The sequence below is a fragment of the Cololabis saira genome, chromosome 2 (genome assembly GCF_033807715.1).
Source record: "Cololabis saira isolate AMF1-May2022 chromosome 2, fColSai1.1, whole genome shotgun sequence".
NCBI classification, from domain to species: domain Eukaryota; kingdom Metazoa; phylum Chordata; class Actinopteri; order Beloniformes; family Belonidae; genus Cololabis; species Cololabis saira.
Window position 1 is genome coordinate 45,447,503 of NC_084588.1, and position 26,992 is coordinate 45,474,494.

General features: G+C 36.4%; 3 protein-coding genes across 3 annotated transcripts in view; all 3 read left to right on the forward strand.

The window, feature by feature from the left end:
- Positions 1–6,104, forward strand: part of atosa (atos homolog A) — a 46,947-nt gene extending 40,843 nt beyond the window's left edge. The window contains exons 8-12 of the mRNA XM_061746352.1: positions 1,063–1,156; positions 2,111–2,269; positions 2,429–2,497; positions 3,642–3,841; positions 4,871–6,104. Of these exons, the coding sequence (XP_061602336.1) occupies positions 1,063–1,156; positions 2,111–2,269; positions 2,429–2,497; positions 3,642–3,841; positions 4,871–5,024 (676 nt within the window). The 3' untranslated portion in view covers positions 5,025–6,104. The remainder of the gene's footprint in view (positions 1–1,062; positions 1,157–2,110; positions 2,270–2,428; positions 2,498–3,641; positions 3,842–4,870) is intronic.
- A 2,977-nt stretch (positions 6,105–9,081) lies between these two features.
- On the forward strand, positions 9,082–15,886 carry arpp19a (cAMP-regulated phosphoprotein 19a). Its single transcript, XM_061746365.1, has 3 exons — positions 9,082–9,253; positions 12,250–12,372; positions 14,357–15,886. Exons 1-3 carry the CDS (start codon positions 9,197–9,199, stop codon positions 14,525–14,527), a joined length of 351 nt encoding a protein of 116 aa, XP_061602349.1. The 5' UTR covers positions 9,082–9,196; the 3' UTR covers positions 14,528–15,886.
- Positions 15,887–24,471: 8,585 nt separating this feature from the next.
- Positions 24,472–26,992, forward strand: part of myo5aa (myosin VAa) — a 91,966-nt gene continuing 89,445 nt past the window's right edge. Inside the window, exon 1 of the mRNA XM_061746389.1 lies at positions 24,472–24,699. Within this exon, the coding sequence (XP_061602373.1) occupies positions 24,670–24,699 (30 nt within the window). The 5' untranslated portion in view covers positions 24,472–24,669. The remainder of the gene's footprint in view (positions 24,700–26,992) is intronic.

Sequence of the window (26,992 nt, forward strand, 5' to 3'; positions counted from 1 at the left end):
ATAAAAAAACACCGAAGAAGAAATTAAAGGTATACTGGACTGTCTCAGAAAATTAGAATATTGTGATAAAGTCCTTTTTTTCTGTAATGCAAAAATGTCATACATTCTGGATTCCTTACAAATCAACTGAAATATTACAAGCCTTTTATTATTTTAATATTGCTGATCATGGCTTACAGCTTAAGAAAACTCAAATATCCTATCTCAAAAAATTAGAATATTCTGGGAATCTTAATCTTAAACTGTAAGCCATAATCAGCAATATTAAAATAATAAAAGGCTTGCAATATGTCAGTTGATTTGTAATGAATCCAGAATGTATGACATTTTTGTTTTTTTTCAATTGCATTACAGAAAATAAAGAACTTTATCACAATATTCTAATTTTCTGAGACAGTCCTGTATACTGCTGCATTTACAGGGCGCTATGAATAAAACAATATAAACAGTAGAAGGCAAAACAACATGCCTGAAAATAGGAAAACTTCACACACTTGTGCTTATATCATTTTTGCTGAGTAGATTATTTCTTTTTTTTATTGTTTTATTGGGCTTCCTGCGAGGACAAAGAGGTCCTCTGTGTATGAGATGTAAGAATAGCACTTCTGACAGGAAAGGTCTGGTTTTTTGTCACACTGCCATCAGCTGAGGCTCTGCAGCTCCATGACTGCAGCTGCGATTGCACGAATCGGGCTGTAAATGGCAGTCAGAAATGAGCTGGCTTCATATACACGGAGATTCATAGCCCTGCCTACACACCGCAGAAGTGGGTGGAAGCTCAATGCTGCTCCTCATGAAGCAGATGCATGAGGAGTTCAGCGTTCTGGGTTGAAAGTTCACTCCAACTGTGGGCCAGTGTTTTGACTGACTGAACTAAAATAGCGTTTTAAGTTTGAATCTGTGAGCATGCCGACCCACAAATGTGCAACTAAATGAGTCAGTCTCAGGTAATTTTGACCTCGCCCGGGATGTTTGTCAAAGTATTGTGAGAATCATCCTTAGATGGCATTACATCATGTATTGAAAACGAGTTGATCCAGCATGTGTGGTTTAACCCTGCAGGGTGTGTCTGAAGAGAGATGGAGGTTTTACAGATGAGGCTCAGCAGCTGTTCAGTACCAGTGCTCCACCTGCCAGCCTGCTGGGAAACTTTGAGGTACAACACTCGATCCGTCTTCTTCAGTCAACTCCCATTTCTGTATCAGCTGTCTCAGGCTTGGCTGTCTCAGATAACCATCATGCAGAAGTTACCTAACCCTAAAATAATCAGATAACCTCATGGATTTGTTAAGCTGTTGGGAAGAATCAGGGGCGTCAATTGGGTATGGCAAGGTATGGCAGCCGCTACACCTTGGCTTCAAGGGAAAATGTAAATGTTTGTTTTTTAAATACATTTATGGAATTACTCTGTCTATTTGTATTGGTTATTCTATTACTTAATACATATAGAATAACTACAAATGCAAATCAGAACAACATGATTGATTTCACTAGTTATTATACACTGCAAAAACTCAAAATCTTAACAAGAATATTTGTCTTATTTCTAGTTAAAATGTCTAATTTTTAGTCAAAAAAAATCACATTACATTTAAGACAAAAGTCAAAAACAACCATTTTCACCTGTTTCAAGTAGATTTTTACTTAAAATAAGTGGAAAAATCTGCCAGTGAAACAAGATTTTTTTGCTTGTAATGAGAAGATAAATCTTGTCCCACTGGCAGATTTTTCTACTTATTTCAAGTGAAAATTTACTTGAAACAGGTGAAAATGGTCAAATAACAAGTTATTTTTCTGGTGATGACTCTTGTTTTAAGTGTAATGAGATTTCTTGACTAAAAATGAGACATTTTAACTAGAAATAAGACAAATATTCCTGGTAAGATTTAGAGTTTTTGCAGTGAGCGAGACTGCATTTGAAAAAGTTCCAATTTTCTTAAACACACAGATAAGCTACATAAACTTCTGTGATGAGTATTTGCTGGACGTGTTGATTGATACTCTAGTTAAGTTCTGTGACTCGTAACCTTGCCATACCTTAGCTTCCACTGAATTGACGCCACTGGGAAGAATTATAGAAAATGTTTAACTCTGACTTCTATTTCATTAGGAATGTGTGCTGAACTACCGGCTAGAGCCTTTAGGGACGGTGGACGGTTTCACCGCAGAGGTGGGAGCCAGCGGATCCTTCTGCCCAAGTCACCTGACCCTACCTGTGGACGTGCTGTTCTACAGCGTCTCTGACGACAACGCTCCCTCACCATATATGGTGAGCTTAGTTTTATTTCTCTGCAGCAAACGTAACTTCCGTGTCACTTTACCCTCCATGGCTGAACCAAGAGATTAAACTGTCTCTATAAATTGTGCAAGTTCCTTTTTCTGTGCCTGTTTGTGATGCCAGGAGTGTCTTCTGTTTTTCTTTTCACAGGGTGTGATAAACCTGGAGTCCCTGGGGAAAAGGGGCTACCGTGTACCTCCATCAGGAACCATCCAAGTGGTTAGCATTTTAACTTTTCACATTTGTAGAAATGCTGTCAAGATAATGCACTATCTTTGTACCAGCATGCACACCGCAGAGAACAAAGAGCAGATTATGTCAAGCAACAACAAAAATATGGAGACTCCTAGTGGTTGTAGCTGAAAATTCAAGTGGTGACATGCAGATATGGGAGCAGATTTAAGCTCATTTGTGCTACTTATAGTTCTGAATTTGAAGTCTCTTATCACATATACATTATACAAAGATAAAAATATCAAAAACAATTGCTCTGTTACACAAAGTAAAGGATTCATTGGACAACAAAGCACTGTACATTTTCTATAACACTCTGATTGTTCCATATCTGACCTACTGTGTTGAAGTTTCGGGAAATGCCTGTAAAACATATATTCAATCAATTTTTATTCTGCAAAAAAGAGCCATAAGAATAATCAATAGAAAACGATATAGAGATCCAACAAATCCATTATTCCTTCAGTTAAAATTGTTGAAATTTCATGAATTAGTAGACTATAGTATTCTGCAAATTATGTTTAAAGCTCATAAAAAAACTTTACCAATCAACATTCAGAAAAGATTTGAAAAAAGAGAAAGCAAGTATAACTTAAAAGGAACAGAGATTTAAAAAAAAAAACGAGATGCAGGACTAAATTGATGGAACGTTGTGTTTCTGTGAAAGGAATCAGTTTATGGAACAATCTGAATAAAGAAAACAAAGAATCCAAATCAAACATTACATTCAAAGGAGCAATTAAAGCCTGTATGTTAAGTAAATATAATGAAATATGTTAGTTAAGTTTGACATACCCTTAGACGGTGGTAATTTTATTTTATTTTAGTTTTTTTATTTACTTAGTTGTTGTTTTTTTTATTTGTAATTTATGTCATTTGTGAATTTATTTCTTGGAAAAAGGGGCAGATTAGATAAGATTCTTCTTCTTTCTGCTCCCTTTTCATTCACAATTTATGAACATTTGTATTTGTATTTGTATTGAGTTGTTTTATTTTTTTTAATGAAATAAAGAATAAAATGAAATGAAATAAATTCAGATATAGATAGTGCACATTTTATCTGGCCTTTACTGTTCAATGAAGTCAGCTTTGAGGCTCAACCATGCCCGTCTCTGGTTCTCCCCCCCAGACCTTATTCAACCCTAACAAGACGGTGGTAAAGATGTTTGTTGTGATGTATGACCTACGAGGCTTGCCAGCCGGACATCAGACCTTCCTTCGCCAGAGAACTTTCTCTGTTCCCAGTCGCCGTGACACAAACAATCAGACCAGCAAGAAGCCCCATGCTCTGGGCCAAGTCCGCACCCTGCGCTACCTCGTTCATCTGAGGTGATGCATCCGTGTTTCTACACTGAAAAAAATAAATCTAAGCGCATGTATATATAACATATTTAAATCTGTGATATTAACAATTAAAAATGAAGTTTGTTGCTTTACGTGAATACATCTAGTTTTGAACTTAATCTGCATTTGTTCAAAAAACAAGACATTGTGCATTTTTTCCTTAACAAGCAGTATTTCCGTAATCCCAGGCAATCTTTTCATTTACACACAAACAACAAGCAATGATCTTGTTGTATTTACCTTTCCTTTAACAATTTTAATCTATTGGGCAGATTGACCAACGTTTAGATGAAACATGCTTTATTTGTTTAAGTAGAACGCCACAGTAAAAAATATCTTGATTGATCTACTTTAAAAAATTAAGGCAACTTTTTCGCATGAGATTTTTATGTAGATCAAGAAAGACTAGTGTTTGTATAAACTACTTAATTTTTAGTATGTACAAAATTAATTTGCAAGTAAAGTCAACTTAATTTTTTTTTCTTTCTATTTTTTTCTCTTTTTTTCCTTTTTTTCCTTTTTTCTTCTTTTTTTCCTTTTTTTCTCTTTTTCTCTTCTTTTTCATTGTTTTTTTCTATTTTTTTTCTTCTTTTTTCTTTTTTTTCTTTTTTTTTCTTTTTAAAGTCAGTTTATTTATCAATTTTGATAAATAAAGTAAACTTAACACAATTAAGTTGACTGTACATAAAATTAAGTAGTGAGATTTTTATGTAGATCAAGAAAGACTAGTCTTTGTATAAACTACCGGTACTTAATTTTAAGTATGTACAAAATTCATTTGCAAGTAAAGTCAACTTAATTTTGATAAATGTATTATTTACATAGTAAATAGTAGTTTACACAAAGACTAGTCTTTCTTGATCTACATAATAATCTCATGCAAAAAGTTGCCTTTATTTTTTTAAGTAGATCAAGCACAATATTTGTAACAGTGTATTTTATTTATTTATTTTTCCTGAAACAAACCCAGTCCCAGTGGTTTCACTCCTCCCGTATTTATGGTCTCTGTTCCAGGTTCCAGAGCTCTAAGTCTGGGAAGATCTACCTCCATCGGGACATCCGCCTGCTGTTCTCCAGGAAGTCCATGGAGGTGGACAGCGGCGCTGCCTACGAGCTGCAGTCCTTCACAGAGTCCCCGATCGACCCGCCGTTCTCACCCCGCTCTTGAAGTCTGATGCCCCCCCCTTCCATCTGGCAGACCACTACTGAAGCTTCAGTTACACCTCCATGCCAGCAATAGACTCTTATCCAGTCCAGTTGCCCGTGGCTTGTATTTGAAAAGAGATGAGCTTTAAGGACAACAGTCAGCGAGACACTCCGGGGCCTGTGTCCAGAAACTCACGGTCCATCCCTTGTGTCACACAAAACTGACAAAAGGGGGGTAGGGGTGGCCAAGAACCTGAGAGACTCATCAGAAACAGACCTTGTTCTCTGTAAAGTGCACAACCTTGGACCGTAGGGACTGGGTGAAAGGTTACAGTTACTGGAAGAGTTTAAATCTTATAATCCTGGTTAGCAGAATGAATAGGTAATTCTTTTTCATGCTGTTTTTGTCTATCCCCTCCAGCGTCTGGCAGGAGAGTAGAAACCAGTGATTTGTCTTCTAGAGAGTCAGAATCTTCAAATTTATTCAGTTTAGTTCAGGCTATTTTACTCTACTGGCTCTAATTCAGAATGTTAATTGGACTTCAGAATTGCTAAATCTCTATGACTTTCTTTCTGATTGAGTAGAAAGGACAGATTTTGGTAAGATTTTTCTTTGAATATTAGATTAAAAACCAAACTCTGTTGCCTGACCCTGTGATTCCTGAGCTTGGCGCCAAGGAACTGTACAAGGAAGAGGAACCGGGTGACAGAACGTGGTGCAACACGATGCCATGGACCTACTGAAGAACAAGCTATCACAATAGATCGACCTGAGAACATTACAGTATAACATCAGAAGTGCACTGTGGATTTTTTTTCTCTCATAACTGGAAATGAAACAGAAAATAGTCATATTCTAATACTTTTGTACTGTTACAAAACCACTTTATCGGAAGTGTTGCAATCGAAAGAGTAACGTTAGTTTAGTGTTTACACATTCACTTTCAGTTTACCTATCAGTTTATTTAATATTTAAATTAATATTTCAGTTACTACTTGTGACGTCTGTCATGCTAAGATGATGTAGTGAAAACTGTATATCATAGTATGTATTTTTGACATTAATATTCAAATCTGAAGAAATATATCTATATCTTCTAAAGCAATCTTGAAAATCTGCCGTCTGCCTGTGGTTTTAATTTACCCACCCATGTTTCCTGTTCTTTCACTGCGTTTCAGTGTTGCGAAAAATATAATGTCTACAATGTTGCACCCTACACCCGCATAAACACTTTGCACCACAGTTTCCACTGACTGAGGCTTAAAAAAAAAAAAGGAAGAGCGAATTAGAAATAAAAGCACAGTTTTTTTTACACTGCACATGTAGCTGCTGCTTAAATCAACAGAAGTGTTGTGACAGTTGATATTTACAGATGAGCCTGGATTCAACTCTGGCAAATGGTCACAGACTCGCTGTGGTTCTAAAAACACTATAAATACTTTCCATTGACATGCTGTTTTTCATATAAATGTCACTCAGTGGAATAACTCGTACTCCATAACAGTATATACATTTATAAGTAGATCCACATTACAAGAAGGTTAAAGATCAATTTTTGTTTTACTACAAACACATGAACTTTTCATATGTAAAGATTTAGACTTCCTGATGTACTTTTTTCAAACTTCAGGAAAATGATTTGATATTGGATATAAATTGAGAAAAAACAGAACTTGTACAACAATCATAAATATCTGATGATTTCAAAAAAATATTTCTGAACGCAAGATCAGTCTTATGAAAAGGTTTCCCCTACAAATGTCTTTTTTGAATGCATGGAATGCATCTGACAATCTCCGAATACAACTGAAAATGAAGTTGACAAAAATGCCACAGACCGTGCAGAGCAAAGGTCGTCTGTGGTAGATCCACGTGAAAGTGACTTTGATCACCATAAAACTGAATGTTACAAGTGCTAATGGTGGATTAATCTTATAATTGAAGACAAAAGAAAATCATAAATACAACAACAATGAAGAAAACAACCATTAGCCAAACAACCAGGTTTATTCAGATTCAGACGACTTTATTTTATTGTTTTAACTTGGTTTTTTTTGTGATCAATTGTTTTAATTTATTTTTCATGATTTTCTTATTATCAACGGTGGCATCCACAATGATGTTAAACAAACATTAACACATATTCTCACCCCCTTCCAAACCCACCACTTGGACCTAAGCATTCGATGAAAACAATTGATAATAAAGAAAAACGGAAAAAAGATAATACAAAGATAATAGAACAAAGGACAAAAAAAAAACAAAGGCAAAACATAATATCAAAAACTGAACAAGGATAGCTGCAACAAGGTAGTCTTTCAAGTTTGGCCTTAATTTTATCTGCTGCCATATGCCAAAATAAAACATTTTGTTGTTTTGCATTATGGATTCAGGCTGTAGATATTTCCAGATAGATAATATCAAGAAAAGTCAAATACCAATGGGAGATGTTAAGCGTGTGTGGTGGTTTCCATCTTACTGCTATTATCTTTTTTGTTGCCGTTAGGCCAGCAAGCAAAATTCGTTTTTGACATAGTGAAGCATTGATTGTTTATAAATTATTTAAAATAAGTGTTTGAGGGTTTATTGGAATATTCTGTACTGTTATTGAGGATAATGCAGTTGCAACCTGTTGCCAGAAATTTGCAACAGGTTGGCATTCCCAGACCATCTGCATGAAGGTTCCTGGTTTATTCTGAAAGCATAGTGTACATAAAGAGCTAACCAGGATCTTCATATGGTAAAGCTTGCGAGGTGTTAAATAAGTTCTGTGTACAAATTGAAAGTGAATAAGCTGATGATCTGGGTTTCTGGAAGATGTTATTATATTGGTCCATACTTCATTCCAGTTGAAATTTGGGTCCCAGTCAGCCAGGTTAGGTATATCCCTTCTCTATATTGCATCTAGGGCTAAAGGCAGTACTGGAGTTGAGGGGGGATGAGGGGGGACGGCATCCCCCCTGAAATAAAAACGGTCCAAATCATCCCCCCTGCAAAACTGCCATCCCCCCTTTCCATCCCTTATGTCATTTCATCAATGAATGTGGTTTTACTGCTATTTCAACATTTACAGTCATCACCAGAAAAATAACACCAGAAAAATAACTTATTTGACCATTTTCACCTGTTTCAAGTAAATTTTCACTTGAAATAAATAGAAAAATCTGCCATGGGACAAGATTTATCTTCTTCTTACAAGCAATAAAATCTTGTTCCACTGGCAGATTTATACTTATTTCAAGTGAAAATCTACTTGAAACAGGTGAAAATGGTTGTTTTTTCCAGTGATAAGTCTTATTTTAAGTGTAATAAGATTTTTTTTACTAAAATGAGACATTTTAACTAGAAATAGGACAAATATTCTTATTTTGAGTTTTTGCAGTGATCCATTTTACTTATCCTGTGAAGGACAGAATCAAATTGATAAGTAAAATCCACCATCCCCCCTGATGATTACTGATACTAGTACTGATAATAATAATACTACAATAATAATATCAGAGTATGACACACTATAAACAGTACGGGTATATACAATACTGGTACAACAACAATAATAATAATAATAATAATAATAATAATAATAATAATAATAATAATAATAATAAATACTGGTATATAAAATAAGATAACAGACGGATATTTACATAATTGCACGTTGCAGTGAATGATATTGCACATTATTTTCCAGTATGTACATGTATTGTCAGGTTGTTATGTATGTGGTCTACTGGGAGCAGTGCTGGTTGTGTAGTATGACATTTTTGAAATATATTGATATATAGTTGTGACCACGCCCCTTGTTTTTAACTTGTCTTCTATTAGTTTTAACTTATTTTTATTGTTTCGACTGTGTTTGTGAAACACAACACATCCAATGAGGTAAAATAATGACAGGGCAGCGCGTTAATCGGAGCAGGATCGTCCAGGTCCAGGGATTACCCGCTGCAGGAGGATTTCGTGCCCGCACATGGGCCTAACAGCTGATCGGTGTCACGTTACATAATGTAAATCCGAGCTCAGTGCGGCGGCCGGGTGCGCGCGCAGGAGCGCCCGGGCCGCGGGAGCGCGCACGTCGTCTCCGCATGTGACGTGTGGGGTTTTTTTGTGCGGGAGCTTTTCCTCCTGCAGCTCTCCAGTGGCGGCTTTAAGGGGTCCCTCGTCCAACTTGCGAGCTGTTTCTGGCCGAGAAAATGTCGCTGGACAACGAAGAAACGCAGACGGCGGAGGAGACGTCGCTGGGCGAGACGGTAACGGGATAAAAGGCCGACTTTGTCATTCTGTTGTGGACCAGCGGCCTAAAGTTAGCTGCAGGATCCAGGCGGGTCCACGTTGACTGCAGCCTGACTTTAGGGCTTTTTGCAGGATTCCCAGCACAATATATTGCTTTTGCATTTAAATATCTGCAATCTGAAATGTTTAACACTATATTAGTGATATATATAAAGCTTAGTAGCCAAGCTATTACTGATTAATGCAGCCATGCAATGGCCAATGCTATTCAATGGTGTAATCCTCACAATATTACTATTATTTATATGTAAATATAAGTGTATATGTGTATATATAAACACCAGGCACTGGCACAATATTAGCAGGTACTATTGGAGGAAAAAAACTTTATGATCTTTAGTCTTTTCTCTATTTTCTACCAGATAAATTGTTCCTACAGCATCATTATGTCACAAAATACTGCAGTTTTGATTAACTTGTCAATTTTTGCAGTAATAACTTGAAAGACAAACTATTAGGATTAAGTTGTCTTTTGTTTCTACTTATTTTTATTTTCAGTTACAGGTGGAACCTGTTCATTTTAACTTTGATAATAATGCAATTATTTAAAACACAGCAGTTTTAAATAATCTGTCAATTTTTTTGCAGTAATAACTTGAATGAGACACTATTAGGATTACGTTTTTTTTTTTGTTTTTGTTTCTCCTCATTTTATTTTTTTTAACAGTTACAGGTGGAACCTGTTCAACAAAGATATCAGTCAACAGTCTTAACCTTGATAATAATGCAATTATTTAAAACACAGCAGTTTTAAATAATCTGTCATTTTTTTAGGGCTGTTCGATTTTGCCCAAAAATAAAATCTCGATTTTTTTATTTCTCTCAAAATCCGATTTTCGATTACGATTACGATTGGCAAAGAAATTATTTCAAATATGCAGTTTTTTTTATCGAACATTTGCCCCATTGGGCTTTAAGTGCAAACTTTGCTCTTATTAAACCAAAAATGAATGAATAAAGTGCAAAACTCTGTAAAATAAGTTGAAAGTTTTAAAAAATATAATAAAATATAAAGTTTTATCTCTGAAAAAAAAATCAGCAAATCAGCAATTTTTTACAAGTTTCACGTTTTAACATCGTTCTAATTACATAATCACGATTACGATTTAAAATCGATTAATCGAACAGCCCTATTTTGCAGTAATAACTTGAATGAGAAACTATTAGGATTAAGGTTTTTTTTTTTTGTTTCTCCTCATTTTATTTTTTTAACAGTTACAGGTGGAACCTGTTCAACAAAGATATCAGTCAACAGTCTTAACCTTGATATATATAATGCATAATAATGCAGTGAATATGCACATACGGTGTGTGCTGCCAATAACAAGCTCCACTAAACCATATTGAGAATAATTGTATAAATTAAATTAAATGCATAAATAAATAGATTGCTCCTATATGTGCTTAGAAGAAGGCATAAGTCTATACATTGCTATGTAATAATGTAAACCTGCAATATGAAGATAATATGAATAACAATTTTTACAAGTCTCAGTGAAATTAAGTGTAAATGTGTATATATATGTAAATATATATGTATATATAAACACCAGGCACTGGCACAATATTGGGTTTGTTTGCCTCGGCCTCGCAGGTACTATTGGGGGGAAAAAACTTTATGATCTTTAGTCTTTTCCCTATTTTCTACCAGATAAATTGTTCCTACAGCATCATTATGTCACAAAACACAGCAGTTTTAAATAATCTCATTTTTTTTGCAGCAATAACTTGAATGAGAAACTATTAGGATTAAGTTGTTTTTTTTTTGTTTCTCCTCATTTTATCTTTTTTAACAGTTACAGGTGGAACCTGTTCAACAAAGATATCAGTCAACAGTCTTAACCTTGATAATAATGCAGTGAATATGCACATACGGTGCTGCCAATAACAAGCTCCACGAAACCATATTGAGAACAATTGTATAAATTACATTAAATGCATAAATAAATAGATTGCTCCTATAAGTGCTTAGAAGAAGGCATAAGTCTCAGTGAAATTAAGTGTAAATGTATATCTATGTAAATATATAAACACCAGGCACTGGCACAATATTGGGTTTGTTTGCCTCAGCCTCGCAGATACTATTGGGGAAAAAAAACGTTATGATCTTTAGTCTTTTCTCTATTTTCTACCGGATAAATTGTTCCTACAGTATCATTATATCACAAAACAGCAGTTTTAAGTAACTTATCAATGTTTGCAGTAACAACTTGAAAGACAAACTATTAGGATTAAGTTGTCCTTTGTTTCTACTTATTTTTATTGTTTTAACAGTTACAGGTGGAACCTGTTCAACAAAGATATCAGTCAACGGTCTTAACCTTGATAATAATGCAATGAATATGCACATACGGTGTGTGCTGCCAATAACAAGCTGACAATTTTTACAAGTCCCAGTTAAATTAAATGTAAATGTCTTAAAATTGTGTTTAAAAAAACGTCCTTTCCGAGTGAACATTTGAATACAGTTGCTTATAGTTTTTGTCAGGTTTTATTGTACTTCTAAAAAATAACAAAAAACAACAAAAAAATATATATTTCTGAACGCAAGATCAGTCAATCAGAAAAGGTTTCCCCTACAAATGTCTTTTTTGACTTATAAATGCATCTGAAAATCTACGAATTGAACTGAAAACAAAATTGGCATTCAAAAATGCAACCGACCGTGCAGAGCAAAGGTCGTCCGTGGTAGATCCAGTGTTTACATTTTCCACGCGAAAGTGATTTTGATCACCATAAAACTGAATTTTACAAGTGCTAATGGTGGATTCATCTTATGACTAAAGACAAAAGAAAATGTTCAGATTTTAGTAGCTCAATCTTTTGGGTACTTTAGTAAAAGTCTAGTTTTGACCAGTTTTAAGGGTCTGGAGGTGTCTGAATTCATTTGTTTGCTGAGTTTCTGCTTTTGTTGCACTTTGTATTGGTGTCTCATGTTTCTGTTGGCTTTCAGGAGGTGCAGGACAAGGCGGTCAGTCCTGAGAAGGTGGAAGAGGCTAAACTAAAGGCCAGATACCCAAATTTAGGAAACAAACCCGGAGGTTCTGACCTGCTTCGCAAACGCCTGCAGAAGGGGGTGAGTTGGCTCTTGTTTGTCTGCAAAAAATGCAAAGTTCACCTGAGGATTGTTGTCCCTGTAACTGAATTTTTCCTTTTCGTTGCACTGACCTTTTATCAGCTATCCTTTTACTCTGTAAAGAATCAGAAAATGGAGAGAATGTTCCTCCACAGATTTCCAGAATACAATTACAGGTTTCATAGATCATCCCCATCCCCCAGAGATGACTGCTTCACTTTATTTACTGTGGAAAACAAGACCATAAAACAAAATGTTCCGCGTGATAGCGGAGTACAGGCATATTCTCATGCCTGCTTGTTAAATAACTGTTGAATTCTAGTGAGCTAACTTATGAGGAAAATACCAATGATTTCACATCATTAAATATAAATCTGAAGTTATCCATTTTGGTTGTAATAGCTGTTATTTAACTTTAATACTTGGCCTCTATGAATGTTTTTTCAACAGTATGCACACTTTTGTGTCTATCCATAAATCTGTAAGTCTTTCCTTTCTTGATAATGATACATTAATCAGTTGGGTCATAAAAAGGATCTCTGGTTCCACACATTGTTCTGGCTGTCAAACAGCTAAATCTTGAATGTTTGTTTAAGTTGTGCTCTGTGGAGTTTTGCTTTAAACGCATACAACATATACTTTTTCCCTCCATAAGGGTTAGCAACCATGTAAAGTGGATTTCTCCTATTGTTATACAACCTGTAAATATTTACCTTGTTATTTTATTCCTGTAATCTCCTTTTGAGCACACAGTGGATATGTGTGCTGCAGAAGAGAAGAAAAGCTGTATTTAGTTACGTGTTTATATCCCCTCATAAAAACTTTGCTCCATAATCTTGCTGGTTGTCAGAAGCCAACCGTACATGTTTTTAAAAAGTAGGGGTGTAACGATACACTAATCTCACAATACGGTACGATATTGAGGTCACGATACGATACGATATTATAGCAGTTTTTTTTTTTTTAACAACCTTGAATGAGGAACATATGACTGGAAAAAATCGTCTTTTATTTGAAAAATACAAAACAATACTGTGTGTTTGCCCTATTGGTACAGTTTGTAATGCTTTATAACTGTTTAAGTTTTAAAGAGAAAGCCAGGCCAACCATTTTCCACAAACTGAACTAAAAGTAACTGTCAGGTTTGCATTATGGATCTTCAGTTTCATACAAGTACAAATATTTAGCCACAAACTGATTAGTTTCTCTCACTTATGATTTGACTTTTTTCTTTTCCAGAAATTTAACAACTAAAATGAAATAAATAAATACAAGTAAATAAATACATACGATTTTACATCATAAAAAAGATTGATTCATGCTCACCTTATACGTGTAAGAGGAGATTTATTTTTGTTAAGAAGGTTATTTTGGTAATTCAGGGTTCATTATTTTATAAATATATTCTTTCTATTCTGATGTAAATCAGGGACTATAATGACACTAGTCAGTTTATCTGTAGTGATTAGTCTGTTTTAGATTGGGCGGAGTGATACAGCACTAGCTGCTGTGTTGATGTTCTAAAATCCTACACTGTTGAGGGACATTAAAGTACACTGGAACTCAGCAGAAGTTGCCCCTGTGTTTATCCTACTAAAAAGGTTTAATTTAATAAGGTAAGGCTTAACTCTACACCAGCCTTACATAAGTAAAGGTTCAGAGCTCAAAACGGGACCGCAAAACGGTACTAGTTTCTTCTGAGCGGAGTCAGATTTTGGTCCGTGCGGTCGCGGTCGGATGCTCATTACTAGTCAACACAATAGATTAATATTAATAACCCAATATCGCGATACACTTTGTCACCTCCACGACACGTTTCGTGACGTTTTTGTATCGCGAAATTTCATGGCACGATATATTGTTACACCCCTATTAAAAAGAATCTGAATTTATGAATTTTTTCATTTAAAGACAAATTTGCAATGCATGACTGCTTCTTCTGTTCATTTTCAGACTTCTAAATTTGAATCTCATCTCCCCACAGCAAAAGTACTTTGACTCTGGAGACTATAACATGGCTAAAGCGAAGATCAAGAACAAACAGTTGCCAACAGCCGCACCAGAGAAGACCGAGATTACGGGAGACCACATTCCCACCCCCCAGGACCTGCCCCAGAGGAAACCCTCTCTGGTGGCCAGTAAACTCGCAGGCTGATCCACATTCAGCCCAGCCCCTGCAACAGCATCCCCCCCCGTCCCCCGAGCCCCGAGCCCCATACCCCACTCCACTCAAGTCTCAGAGCTGTAACGTTACCTCTCCCGCCCCCTCACACTTGCATCATTTTCACTCCATACCAGCCTGGACCTCACAGAGCCAGAGACCAGCTAACACCCAGCAGAATGTCTGATAGTTTCAGATCCCCTTTTCTTTTTGGTTTCAGCATCATCTGCTCCAGACTCCACTGTTTGCACTTCCAACCCCCCAAAACGGACTTATTTCTCTTTGTTCCTTCCTGTTTTGCTTCTGTGGTCAGTTAAGATACACGATAAGACAGTGTGAGTAATGGTCTGTGAGGTCTCTGAACATTAAGAGGGGACCAAACCACAAGTGGCATGTTTGAAAGGTTTGAGTATGATGTTCAGGATCCTTCAGCTTGGAAGGGTGCGTGTGTGTATTTACATTTGTATATATACACACACAGGGGTGGGTACTGGCCTTTTGGCATGTTTTACGTCACGTTTCAGTTGTCATTCACTTTCCGTAATTTTTCTAAATGATCCTGTCCGTCTCCTTGAGGGATACAAAGCACTAATCCAGAAGCCAAGTCCAGATTTGTTTAACATACAATACTTTAATGTTAAGATGTCATAGGGAACTGCATGTGTGGAGCATGGCTCCCAAAGACAAACCTCACTCTGTCCCAATTGAAGTCATTGAAAGAAAGAACGAGCAAATATTCAAGCAAAATGCTGAAAAGCTTGCACGCTAAACACAAGTACTGGGTAGATGGTTCATTCAAAACATCTGGGATCCAGTTTCAGCAGTGAAATAAGAGGGGGGTGTTTTGTTGCTTCGGACTGAGTGGTAGTTTTGGAAGTTTCCACTGGAATCGTGTTGTGCCGTGGCATCTCTCTCTCAGCCCGGCACCACGGTCCTCCCGGGGGTCACGGCTGTTTCTGAATGAGTCATCCTAGTTTATGAGGGGTGGAGGGGTATATGGGACCTGGAAGATAAATTCCTGCAAATGAGGGACCTGTCTTTGCGTCCTTGTATGCTGTGCAAGCATAAATATAAGATTTAAAAAAATATATAGTATGTACTAGGAACAAGTTGTGTAATAACTTGGGGAAGGACCTTGTGTAATTATGAGTTGAAGTAGTTTTATCTTAAAATTGTTCTCAGCCCTGTGTTGTGCTTTTAAATGGTCTTTACTGATTTGGATGCAATTTACCAGTGATGTGGTAAATCTGAGCTAGCACTACATCCATGTGAGCTGTGCATGTATATGGCTGCCCTGCTGTCACAATGTGCCATTTTGTTTTGTAAATAAACTAGTTTTGCACAAATCTTTAATTACTGTATTGTGTGTTATGTTGACGTTGGTTATGGTGCAATCATTTACTGGAGTATATTATTGAGCATCGTACACATGGCACAGATCAAGAACACAACATACTGACATGTAAGTAATGGAAAATAAAATCAGCAAAATAATAGGCTGTCAAATTTTAACTAAAAGCCAAATAACCCATGAGCAATCTTTGTTTTTTATTGAGTACATAAAAAACATCTTCAACATTCAGGACAGCAACAAAAATATATCTTTCTAGTGGAAAGTGAAAGTCATGCTATAGTACAATGTATTAGATTTTTTATTTTTATTATTGTAAAATTGGACGCTATCAAACAGGTTCAGGAGAAAGAATGCTTGCAGTCACGTAAGTATATACCGTATTTTCTGGACTATAAGCCGCTACTTTTTTCATAGGTTTTCAACCATGCGGCTTATACAAAGGTGCAGCTATTCTGTGGATTTTTCTTCCACTGCTAGGAGTGCTAACCGGAATTACAATAAAAACTAAGACAAAATAAATGCAAAGAAGAATACACTACTTCTTCTTTAGCAGATAGAAGTAGGTAGAAGCAGATTTCAAACAGATAAATAGATAAATAAATACCAGTTATTTTCTCTTGGTTCTGTCCCGTTTTAATCAGCAAAGTTGCTGCCGTGTTAAAAGACACTGTTAGGAAAGGATCTATTTAGGTACAAACATGTACATCATTTACAGTTCAGAATCCTTCTGTACATGTAGTAAATATCTAATCTAACAACATAAATATCTGCGGTTTGCATATCTTTTTTTTTTTTAAATAAAAGTGGGTGCGGCTTATATACAGGTGCGGCTTATAGTCCAGAAAATACGGTATATTAAACACATATTTGCTTGGGTGTATTTGGTTTGAAGGCCACATATTTGATCTGAAAAAAGATCTATATAAATTGCAAACATTCACAGATTCCTTCTTTTTAAGATTCTCTGAGTTTTACATGCAATTTTTCATTTTTTGCTATACAGTACACATTTTTTTTTTATTTTGTATTATTGGTGTTGATTTTAGGATAATTTCAGGGTAAAATGTTAACATATATTGTGTTCTTTGTGTCGTTTTACCCCCATTTATTAAAACAGTAAGTATCCAGGTGCTCATTGCTTTTTGAGCTGGGTCTATTTATATATATATATATATATATATATATATATATATATAATGTGTGTATATAGGTTTTTTTTTTACTAAATCTGACATCTTTAAAAAGTTGAAACCTCTGGATTATTTGACATAAAATACAACACAAAAAAAAATACTCAATTACTTTTAGCAACATGAAATATAACATCAGGGATGGTATCCGGTTCATACCTGATCTACATGTAGCCGTGACGCTCCAGCTCAACCAAGATAGGTCATGTTTTTGTTTAAAAGATATGTCTAAGATAGATATGTTGAAAAGTCTTTCTGGTGTCTGACTTATTCAAGCTGCAGCTAAGACAGCTTGAAAGACAGTCGTTCATTATTTTCATTTTGACAGTGAAGTTTATGGTTGACGGGCTTGAAACGAAACCCCATACAATGTGGAGGATTTAAATGGGAACGTTTCCAATGACACCTTAACTAAAGAAAGTTTCAGATATTTATCTATCTGGAACTTTGCAAAGATCTTAGGCAAGTGTGAAATATGAATGCTTTCAAAACTCCAAAATGAAATAGATCCTTTTAAATCAATTAACATCATGCAAAGTGATTAAACAGAAGAAAAAGAAAAATAATATAATGTTGCGACCATCCTTTGCTCTCAAAATTGCATCAATTCTTCTAGATACATTTGCACACAGTTTTTCAACAGTGTTCTCTTCAGTTGATCCCGGACTTGGTGATGCTGAGATCAGTGAGCACCATGCCAACACTTACAGGACTCATTTCTTTTTTTTTTAACAGTGAAAGTGGGTTGTATGTTTTGGGACGTTGTCCTGCTGCAGGATAATGTTATGTGGCTGATGAGACACGTCCCTGATGGTGTTGCATGATGATGAAGTATCTGTCTTTATTTCTCAGCAGTGAAGTCACCATCAATCCTGACCAAATCCACAACTCCATTTGCAGAAGTGCTCACCTAAACTCCACCATGCTTCACAGTTTCTGCACACACTCATTATTGTACCAGTCTCCAACCCTTCAGGAAAACTGCCTCCTGCTACAACCAAATATCTAACATTTTTCACATGACCAGACCACCTTTTGCCATTTCTCTGCAATGCGGTTCTATGTTTTTCTGCTTAGTTGAATCACTTGACCTTTCAACATCAGTGGTATGTTTTTTTGGCCGCATTTCTCCCACGAAGAGCACTTCTGGCAAGACATCTCTGGAAACTAGGTGGGTGTACCTGTGTCCTGCTGATTTCTCCTAGTTCTGAGCTGATGCCACATTTTTCGTGTCCTTCCACGAGCTTCTGACGATAGTTTGCTGGAATTTTGGCCATTTCCTCCAGTCAGAAATAACATAACTGAGTCTGTTTTCTAGGCCACCTTGCTCGCATACGCCTTATCAGCTCTGCCCAAACATTTTCTGCAGGATTGAGATCAGAGCTTTGTGATGGCCACACCACAACACTGACTTTGTTGTCCTTAGGTCACTTTGTAACCAGCTATGCTTTGGGCCAATGTCCATTTGTACGACGGAGTATTAGGGCCAAACTAAGACAAAAAAAAATGGAAATTACGAGAATAAAGTCGTAATATTTTGAAAAAAAAGTCGTACTGTTAAATACATTATAAATATATAAATATAACTTCATAAGATGCTCAATATTCCTCATTTTAACACAGGGAGAAGATGCTCTTCCTGTTAGAGTTCTCATAAATTATATTCTCATAATATTTCGACTTTATTCTCATAATATTACGACTTTATTCTCCTAAATTACGACTTTATTCTCGTAATATTATTACTTTATTCTCATAATATTACGACTTTATTCTCGTAATATTACGACTTTATTCTCATAATATTACGACTTTATTCTCATAATATTACGACTTTATTCTATTACGACTTTATTCTCGCAACATTATGACTTTATTCTCGTAATATTATGACTTTATTCTCGTAATGTTACGACTTTATTCTCATAATATTACGACTTTATTCTATTACAACTTTATTCTCCTAAATTACGACTTTATTCTCGTAATGTTACGACTTTATTCTCGTAATGTTACGACTTTATTCTCGTAATATTCCGACTTTATTCTCATAATATTACAACTTTATTCTCATAATATTATGACTTTATTCTATTACGACTTTACTCTCGCAACATTATGACTTTATTTTTGGAATTTTACGACTTTATTCTCATAATATTATGACTTTATTCTCATAATTTCCAATTATTTTTTTTTGTCTTAGTTTGGCCCTAATACTCGTCGTACATTTGCACCCAATCTTTAACTTCCTGGCTGATGTAATGAGATCTTGCTTCAGTACTTCTGCATATTGTTCCTTCCTCATGATGCCATCTATTTTGTGAAGTGCACCAGTCCCCCCTGCAGCAAAACACCCCAACAACATGATGCTTCCACCCTTTATGTCACCTTCACATCACAAAAATCACAGCCTTTGACCCTGCAAGCATTAACAAACTGTTAATCTGTCTTTTTTATGTTGTTTTTGTATGTATTATCTTCTTAATCGCTGAGTGGCCTTTCAGCTTATATCAGTACAAGCAGTACTCGAGTTGTAAAAAAAAAAATCAGGGGGGATGGTGGATTTTATCATATGGGGACAGATAATTTGTGCTGATTACAAATAATATAATATATTACAAATGATAGCACTGACCAAAACACCTGACAGCAGTTAAATGCAGCCTTCTGTAAGCTTTAAATATCCACTGGGCTTACATCAAATACATCAAAACACAACAATAAAAAACAGTTTTCTGAACTTATCAATATGACTCTGTCCTTCACAGGATAAGTAAAATGAATCACTGCAAAAACTCAAAGTCTTAACAAGAATATTTGTCTTATTTCTAGATAAAATGTCTCATTTTAGTAAAAAAAAATCTCATTACACTTAAAACAAGACTCATCACTGGAAAAAACAACAATTTTCACATGTTTCAAGTAGATTTTCACTTGAAATAAGTAGAAAAATCTGCCAGTGGAACAACATTTTTTTGCTTGTAATAAGAAGATAAATCTTGTCCCACTGGCAGATTTTTCCACTTATTTCAAGTGAAAATTTACTTGAAACAGGTGAAAATTGTCAAATAAGTTATTTTTCTGGTGTTATTTTTCTGGTGTAGACTCTAAATGTTGAAATAGCAGTAAAACCACATTCATTGATGAAATGACATAAGGGATGGAAAGGGGGGATGGCAGTTTTACAGGGGGGATGATTTTGACCGTTTTTATTTCAGGGGGGATGCCATCCCCCCTCATCCCCCCTCAACTTGAGTACTGAGTACAAAGCTATTTCCACTATGGATTATAACACTCCCTCACCAGCTTCAGCCAGCATCTTCACAAGGTCTTTTACTTCTGTTCTGGTGGTTGATAAGCACATTTCACACCAAAACACATTCATCTGTGGGACAGAGAACCCGTCTCCTTCCTGAGCAGTATGATTGCTCGGCTTTGCCATGTTGTCTATATGTATGTATAATTCTTTGAACAGTTGGATATGACAACTTTGGAGATCTGTAAATGATACCAAAGGATGAACCAGACTTGTAGAGGTCCACAATTCTCTCCCTGATATTCTGCAGCTTTTTTTCTTGTGATTTTCCCATGATGTTGCACAGGGAATAAAGGGTGTTTGAGGTGTTAATTCAAATGTTGTCAGGTTACCTATCACAAGCTTCCAAAACCATGACATCATCAACTCGGCTTTCACAAAATTGTTTAAAGGCATAGTAATGTTGGTGAAATGTAAACTTCTGACTTTGAAAAGTTTGGACACACCTTCTCATTCAAATAGTTGTCTTCATTTTCATGACCTATGAAAATTGTAGATTCACACTGAAGGCATCAAAACTATGAATTAACTATGAATTATATACTTAACAAAAAAGTGTGAAACAGCTGAAAACATGTCTTATATTCTAGGTTCTTCAAAGTAGCCACCTTTTGCTTTGATTACTGCTTTGCACACTCTTGGCATTTGAAGAAACTAGAATATAAGGCGTATTTTCTGTTCTTTTACACTTTTTTGTTAAGTGCATATTTCCACATGTGTTAATTCATAGTTTTGATACCGTCAGTGTGAATCTACAATATCAATAGTCATGTAAAGAAAGGAAACTCATTGGATGAGAAGGTGTGTCCAAACTTTTGGTCTTTCTGCTGCCTCCCCCATCCTGCGAGCTGCCGTCTTTCTCTCCCTCCCCGTCACCCCAATAGCTGTGAGAATCCTCCACGCTGACTGGGCAGGGAATCCTTTACAGCCGACCTCAATAATAAATAATAATAATAACAATAACTTGGAACAGTTTAAACTGGAAACAGCCATGCCTGCCATCCTTTCCCCCTGCAGTCGTGCAAGAGATCCTGGTATTTTATATCTACCGTATTTTCTGGACTATAAGCCTCTACTTTTTTCATAGGTTTTCAACCATGCAGCTTATACAAAGGTTCTATTCTGTGGATTTTTCTTCCACCGCTCGGAGCGCTCTAACCGGAATTAGAATCAAAACTAAGACAAAATAAATGCAAAGAAGAATACGCTACTTCTTCTTTAGCAGATAGAAGTAGGTAAAAGCAGATTTCAAACAGATAAATAGATAAATAAATACCGGTTATTTTCTCTTGGTTCTGTCCCGTTTTAATCCGCAAAGTTGCTGCCGTGTTAAAAGACACTGTTAGGAAAGGATCTATTTAGGTACAAACATGTACATCATTTACAGTTCAAAATCCTTCTGTACATGTAATAAATATCTAATCTAACAACATAAATATCTGTGGCTTGCATATCTTTTTTTTTAATTAGAGCGGATGCGGCTTATATGCAGGTGCGGCTTATAGTCCAGAAAATACGGTATATTTATTTATTTAGAGCAGCAAGGTGGCTTAGTGGTTAGCACTGTTGCCTCACAGCAAGAAGGTTCCCGGTTCGACTCCCTGGCCCGGCAGGGTCTTTCTGTGTGGAGTTAGCATGTTCTCCCTGTGCTTGTGTGGGTTCCTCCGTTCCCTCCGGTTGCTGCGGCTTCCTCCCACAGTCCAAAAACATGTGTGATTCTAAATTGCCCGTAGGTGTGAGTGTGTCTGGTTGTTTGTCTCTACACAGCGGGGAAAATGAGTATCAACACGTCAACATTTCTCTCAAAAAACATATTTTTAATCAAGCTATTGACCAGATGTCGACGTCAACCCAATTAAAATGGCACAGGGAATAATGAAGAAAAGGAGGGGTAAAAAGGTCTGGAAAGCCAAGAAATCAGCTGGAGTTTGTCAGTATTTAGAAAGTTAACCTGTCCCCTATTAGTGCAAAGTAATATCAGCTGGTTTAGTCCTGATTGATGCCTTTTAAAAAGGTTTCTCACCAGCAAGGTGTTAGACAAGAAGCATTGCATGATGGGTAAAAGCAAAGAGCTGTCCAAAGACCTACGCAACCTTATTGTTGCAAAACACACTGAAGGCATTGGTTACAGGCGCATTTCTAAACTTCTGAAAGTTCCAGTGAGTACCATTGGGGCCATCACTCGGAAGTGGAAAGAACTCGGCATTACCATAAAGCAGCCACGGCCAGGTGCTCCTCGCAAGATTTCAGACACAGGAGTCAAAACAATCATCAGAAGGGTTCTCCAACAGCCCAGGACCACTGGAGAGCTTCAGAAAGACCTGGAATCAGCAGGTACCGTTGTTTCAAAGAAAACAATAAGTAATGCACTCAACCGCCATGGCCTCCATGCACGCACACCACGCAAGACTCCATTTTTGAAGAAGAAGCATGTTGAAGCTCGTTTGGAGTTTGCGACACAACATTTGGATAAACCCATGACATTCTGGGAGAACATACTCTGGTCAGATGAAACCAAAATTGAACTCTTCGGATGTCATAAGACACAACATGTTTGGAGGAAAAATGGCGCCGCACATTACCCCCAAAACACCATACCAACAGTCAGGTTTGAAGGTGGGAGCATCATGGTGTGGGGCTGTTTTTCAGCATGTGGTAATGGTAGATTTCATATCATTGAAGGAATAATGACTGGAGAAAAGTATCAAGACATTCTTGATCAGAATCTGGTATCATCTGCCAGGCTGCTGAAGATGAAAAGAGGTTGGATCTTTCAGCAAGACAACGATCCCAAGCACACAGCCAAGGTAACACTCAACTGGTTGAAGAAAAAGAAAATAAAGCTGCTAGAATGGCCCAGTCAATCACCAGACTTGAATCCAATTGAAAATCTTTGGAAAGAACTGAAGAGAACTGAACAGAAGAGACCCCTGGAACCTTGAAGATTTGAAGGCAGTTTGTGTGGATGAATGGGCCAAAATCACACCTGAGCAATGTATTCGACTGGTCTCTCCATACAGGAGGGGTCTTGAGGCTGTAATCACCAACAAAGGTTTTTGCATTAAGTATTAAATAAATGTCAGTAAGCGTGTTCAATACTTATTCCCTGTGCCATTTCACTTTATCACACATGACTTAATTTATGGACATAAATGCTTGGATTTCTTTCTATGTGTCTCTATTACTTGGGTTGATGCCGACATATGGGGAAAATTTCATGTCAATAGCTCAATTAGAAATATGTTTTTTGAGAGAAATGTTGACGTGTTCAATACTCATTTTCCCCGCTGTATGTGGCCCTATATATATATATATATATATATATATATATATATATATATATATATATATATATATATATATATATATATATATATATATATATATATTTGACTGTATTAACCATCTAATTCTTATATATAATATTTTATATTTTTTGTATATATACATATATATATATATATATATATATATATATATATATATATATATATATATATATATATATATATATATATTTTAGATTATTTAAATTATTTTTTTTAATATTTATATATATTTATTTATGTGTTGTGTTCATTTATAGTTTTGATGCCTTCAGTGTGAATCTACAATGTAAAGAAAGGAGACTCATTGAATGAGGTGTGTCCAAACTTTTGGTCTGTACTGTGTATGTGTATATATATATATATATATTTTTTTTTTTATATTTATATATATATTGATTTATGTGTTAATTCATAGTTTTGATGACTTCAGTGTGAATGTACAATGTCAATAGTCATGTAAAGAAAGGAGACTCATTGAATAAGAATGTATGTATGTATGTATATATATATATATTTTTACATATATTATATTATATATTTAATTATTATTATATATTTAATTTATATATTATATAATTATTTTGTATATATTTATATATATATATTTTCAAAATTATTATTATTTTTTAAATATGTATATATATTCATTTAAACCCCGTGTTTCCCCGTGTTGCCCAGCAGGGGTCGCTGTCCACCACGCCGCAGAAGTGCTCCCCCTGACGGAGTCATTTCATCATTTCATCCATCCTCGTTCCCAGAATGCAAAGTGAGCCCCGCAGAAACCTGCTCCTCACAGCCCGGCTCTGCTGGTTCTCATGGCGACAGCAGACACGGCTGTTCCCTGAGTCTCCGCGGCAACAACACGCTCTCCTGCCGTCTGCTGGACGCGCAGCCCCGACCCCGCGGAGCCGAGCCTGATCCAGACTGGAGCAGCGACCACTGTCATGGCAGCGTCGGAGCAGCTGTACACAAAGGTAAAACCAGCATTTATTCACATGTAGCCTCCTATAGCCCAAAACAAAACGCCATACTGGGCTATGTCCTTTTTTCTTCCGTTTTTTTAAATATAGCAGAAATGTGCACATTTTCAGCTGATTTATCCGAGTAAACAGCAAGCTTTCCCCCTCGGAAGATGTGTTTTTGTAACCACTAGTTAATGGATGGTGGCTCAAAATGAATGAAAATGGCTTTGAAATCACCTAAAACTTGAATTAGACGGTTAATACAGTCAAATGCTGCAATCTTGTCCGTTTTGGTGTTGTTTTTGTCCCCCAGTAGCCATGATATCATCTGGAAGCCTTGGAGCTGGGATGATGCAAAGGCGGTGCCAGCCATCATGGAGGCTCTGATTTAACACAATAATCTTTGATTTTTCTGCTCAAAAATTGACATGTCTGTGGATGTTTTTCTTTTCAAATCCCCACTTGTCTCAGTTGCATGCTTTTATTATTAATTTTTGGGTGGAGGGGGACGTGGTTTAAGCATAGCAGGCAAAGATGCTGCGTTGCATTCTCTGCATCCAGAGAGTTCAGCATCCAGGATGGTTGAGGTTTTTGGTCGAGGCTGCAGCCTCCGTGTGGAGGGACAGAGGGAGAGATGGACAGAAGGACAGATAGACGGAGGGACGGAGGTGGAGAACATGACACTGGTGCTGAGGAGGCCTGTTTCCCATGCAGCCCACAAGGTCATGTGCTGCTGCTGCTGCTGCTGCAAGACAACGATTTTCAATGTGCAGCAGGGATGAAGACAGTGGTACATGTATGAGGTGGAGGAGATGAGTCACCCATCCCCCTCGTGACAGCTGGCGTGTTCAGCTTGAATAATGTTAGTAAGGCAAGGCAAGTTTATTTATATAGCACAATTCAAAACAAGGTAATTCAAAGTGCTTTACATCCACATTAAAAGCGGAAACATAATTAAGACAGTAAATAACCATGGGTGCAGATCCCGGGGGGGACGGGGGGGACATGTCCCCCCCAATTTTTGAAAAACATGAATTGTCCCCCCCAATAAAAATACCCTAAATTATTCAAAATTGAAGAAATGTATTTTCAGACTTAAAGGTTGAATATGTAGAATATTTATTAAAAATATATTTCTAAAAAAATATTACATCCACGGTGCGTTTTGAGGTGTACAGAATGAAAGTATTGCTACTCCATAATTTTTTATTTTTTTTTAGTCTGAATTAATATTTTAAAAATTTTTGACGGGCTCGACAATGACTTTTTGTCAACGTTCTGTTTACATTCGTACCCGCCCGTAGCCAAGATGTGGCTCACTTCTCCGCTGTTTTCCTGCCTCCTCCCGGTCGTATGCGTCTGTTTTCAACGAAGCCTTTTCAATAATCCATGGATCAATGGACCAAGTTATGGCATGGTATGAGTTGCATATTGGCAAAAAAATTTAAATTTAATTTAAATTAAAATCACGTTGGTGTCCCCCCCAATCCTGACATCGGATCTACACCCCTGATAACAAATAAAAGGTAAAATAATAAAAAGCACAAGTTGCTATTTTAAGAGTATGCTTAAATAACAAATGAAATAAAATGATAAGAAAAGAAGTAAAATAATAAAAGTTGTTAAAAGTAAGGGCAGTAGAATACAGCAGGTAAGTGTTTAATTTAAGAGTACGCTTCAGTAAACAGTAATGTTTTTAACCCTGATTTAAAGGAGCTGACAGTTGGAGCAGACCTCAGGTCTACAGGAAGTTTGTTCCACCGGTGAGCAGCAGAATAACTGAACGCTGCCTCACCTTGCTTGGTTCTTGTTCTTGGGAACCACAACAAACCAGATCCAGATGAACCTCAGGGGTCTGGGAGCTTCATAGGGAACCTAGAGATAAGATAAGATAGTCCTTTATTGCTCCCTCAATGGGGAAACTCACGTGTTGGCAGCAGTACACTTAACATACAAACACACACACGCATGCGGGGAAGGGGGTAAAAGGTAAAAAAGTAAAAGATATATATAATTACAAAATATGGACAGTATATACATTGCAGTGGAGATAAAAAATATATGATAAAAAGTGCAAAAAACAAACAAACAGTGCAAAAACAGTGCAAAAAAGCAGGTAGAATGAGTGTGAGGTAGACAGGTATTGCTATTGTAGACATGTATTTTGGTCCAAGACCATTCAGGTCTTTGTAGACCAGCAGTAAGGTTTTAAACTCTATTCTTTGACTCACTGGAAGCCAGTGTAGTGATTTCATGACCGGTGTAATATGGTCCAGTTTCCTGGTGTTTGTAAGGACTCTGGCAG

Excerpts from the sequence above, each read along its gene's own strand:
- arpp19a (XM_061746365.1), top strand. The coding sequence starts at position 9,197 with ATGTCGCTGGACAACGAAGAAACGCAGACGGCGGAGGAGACGTCGCTG. Across the intron at positions 9,254-12,249 it reads AGACGTCGCTGGGCGAGACG|GAGGTGCAGGACAAGGCGGT; the intron begins GTAACGGGATAA and ends GTTGGCTTTCAG. Across the intron at positions 12,373-14,356 it reads GCAAACGCCTGCAGAAGGGG|CAAAAGTACTTTGACTCTGG; the intron begins GTGAGTTGGCTC and ends ATCTCCCCACAG.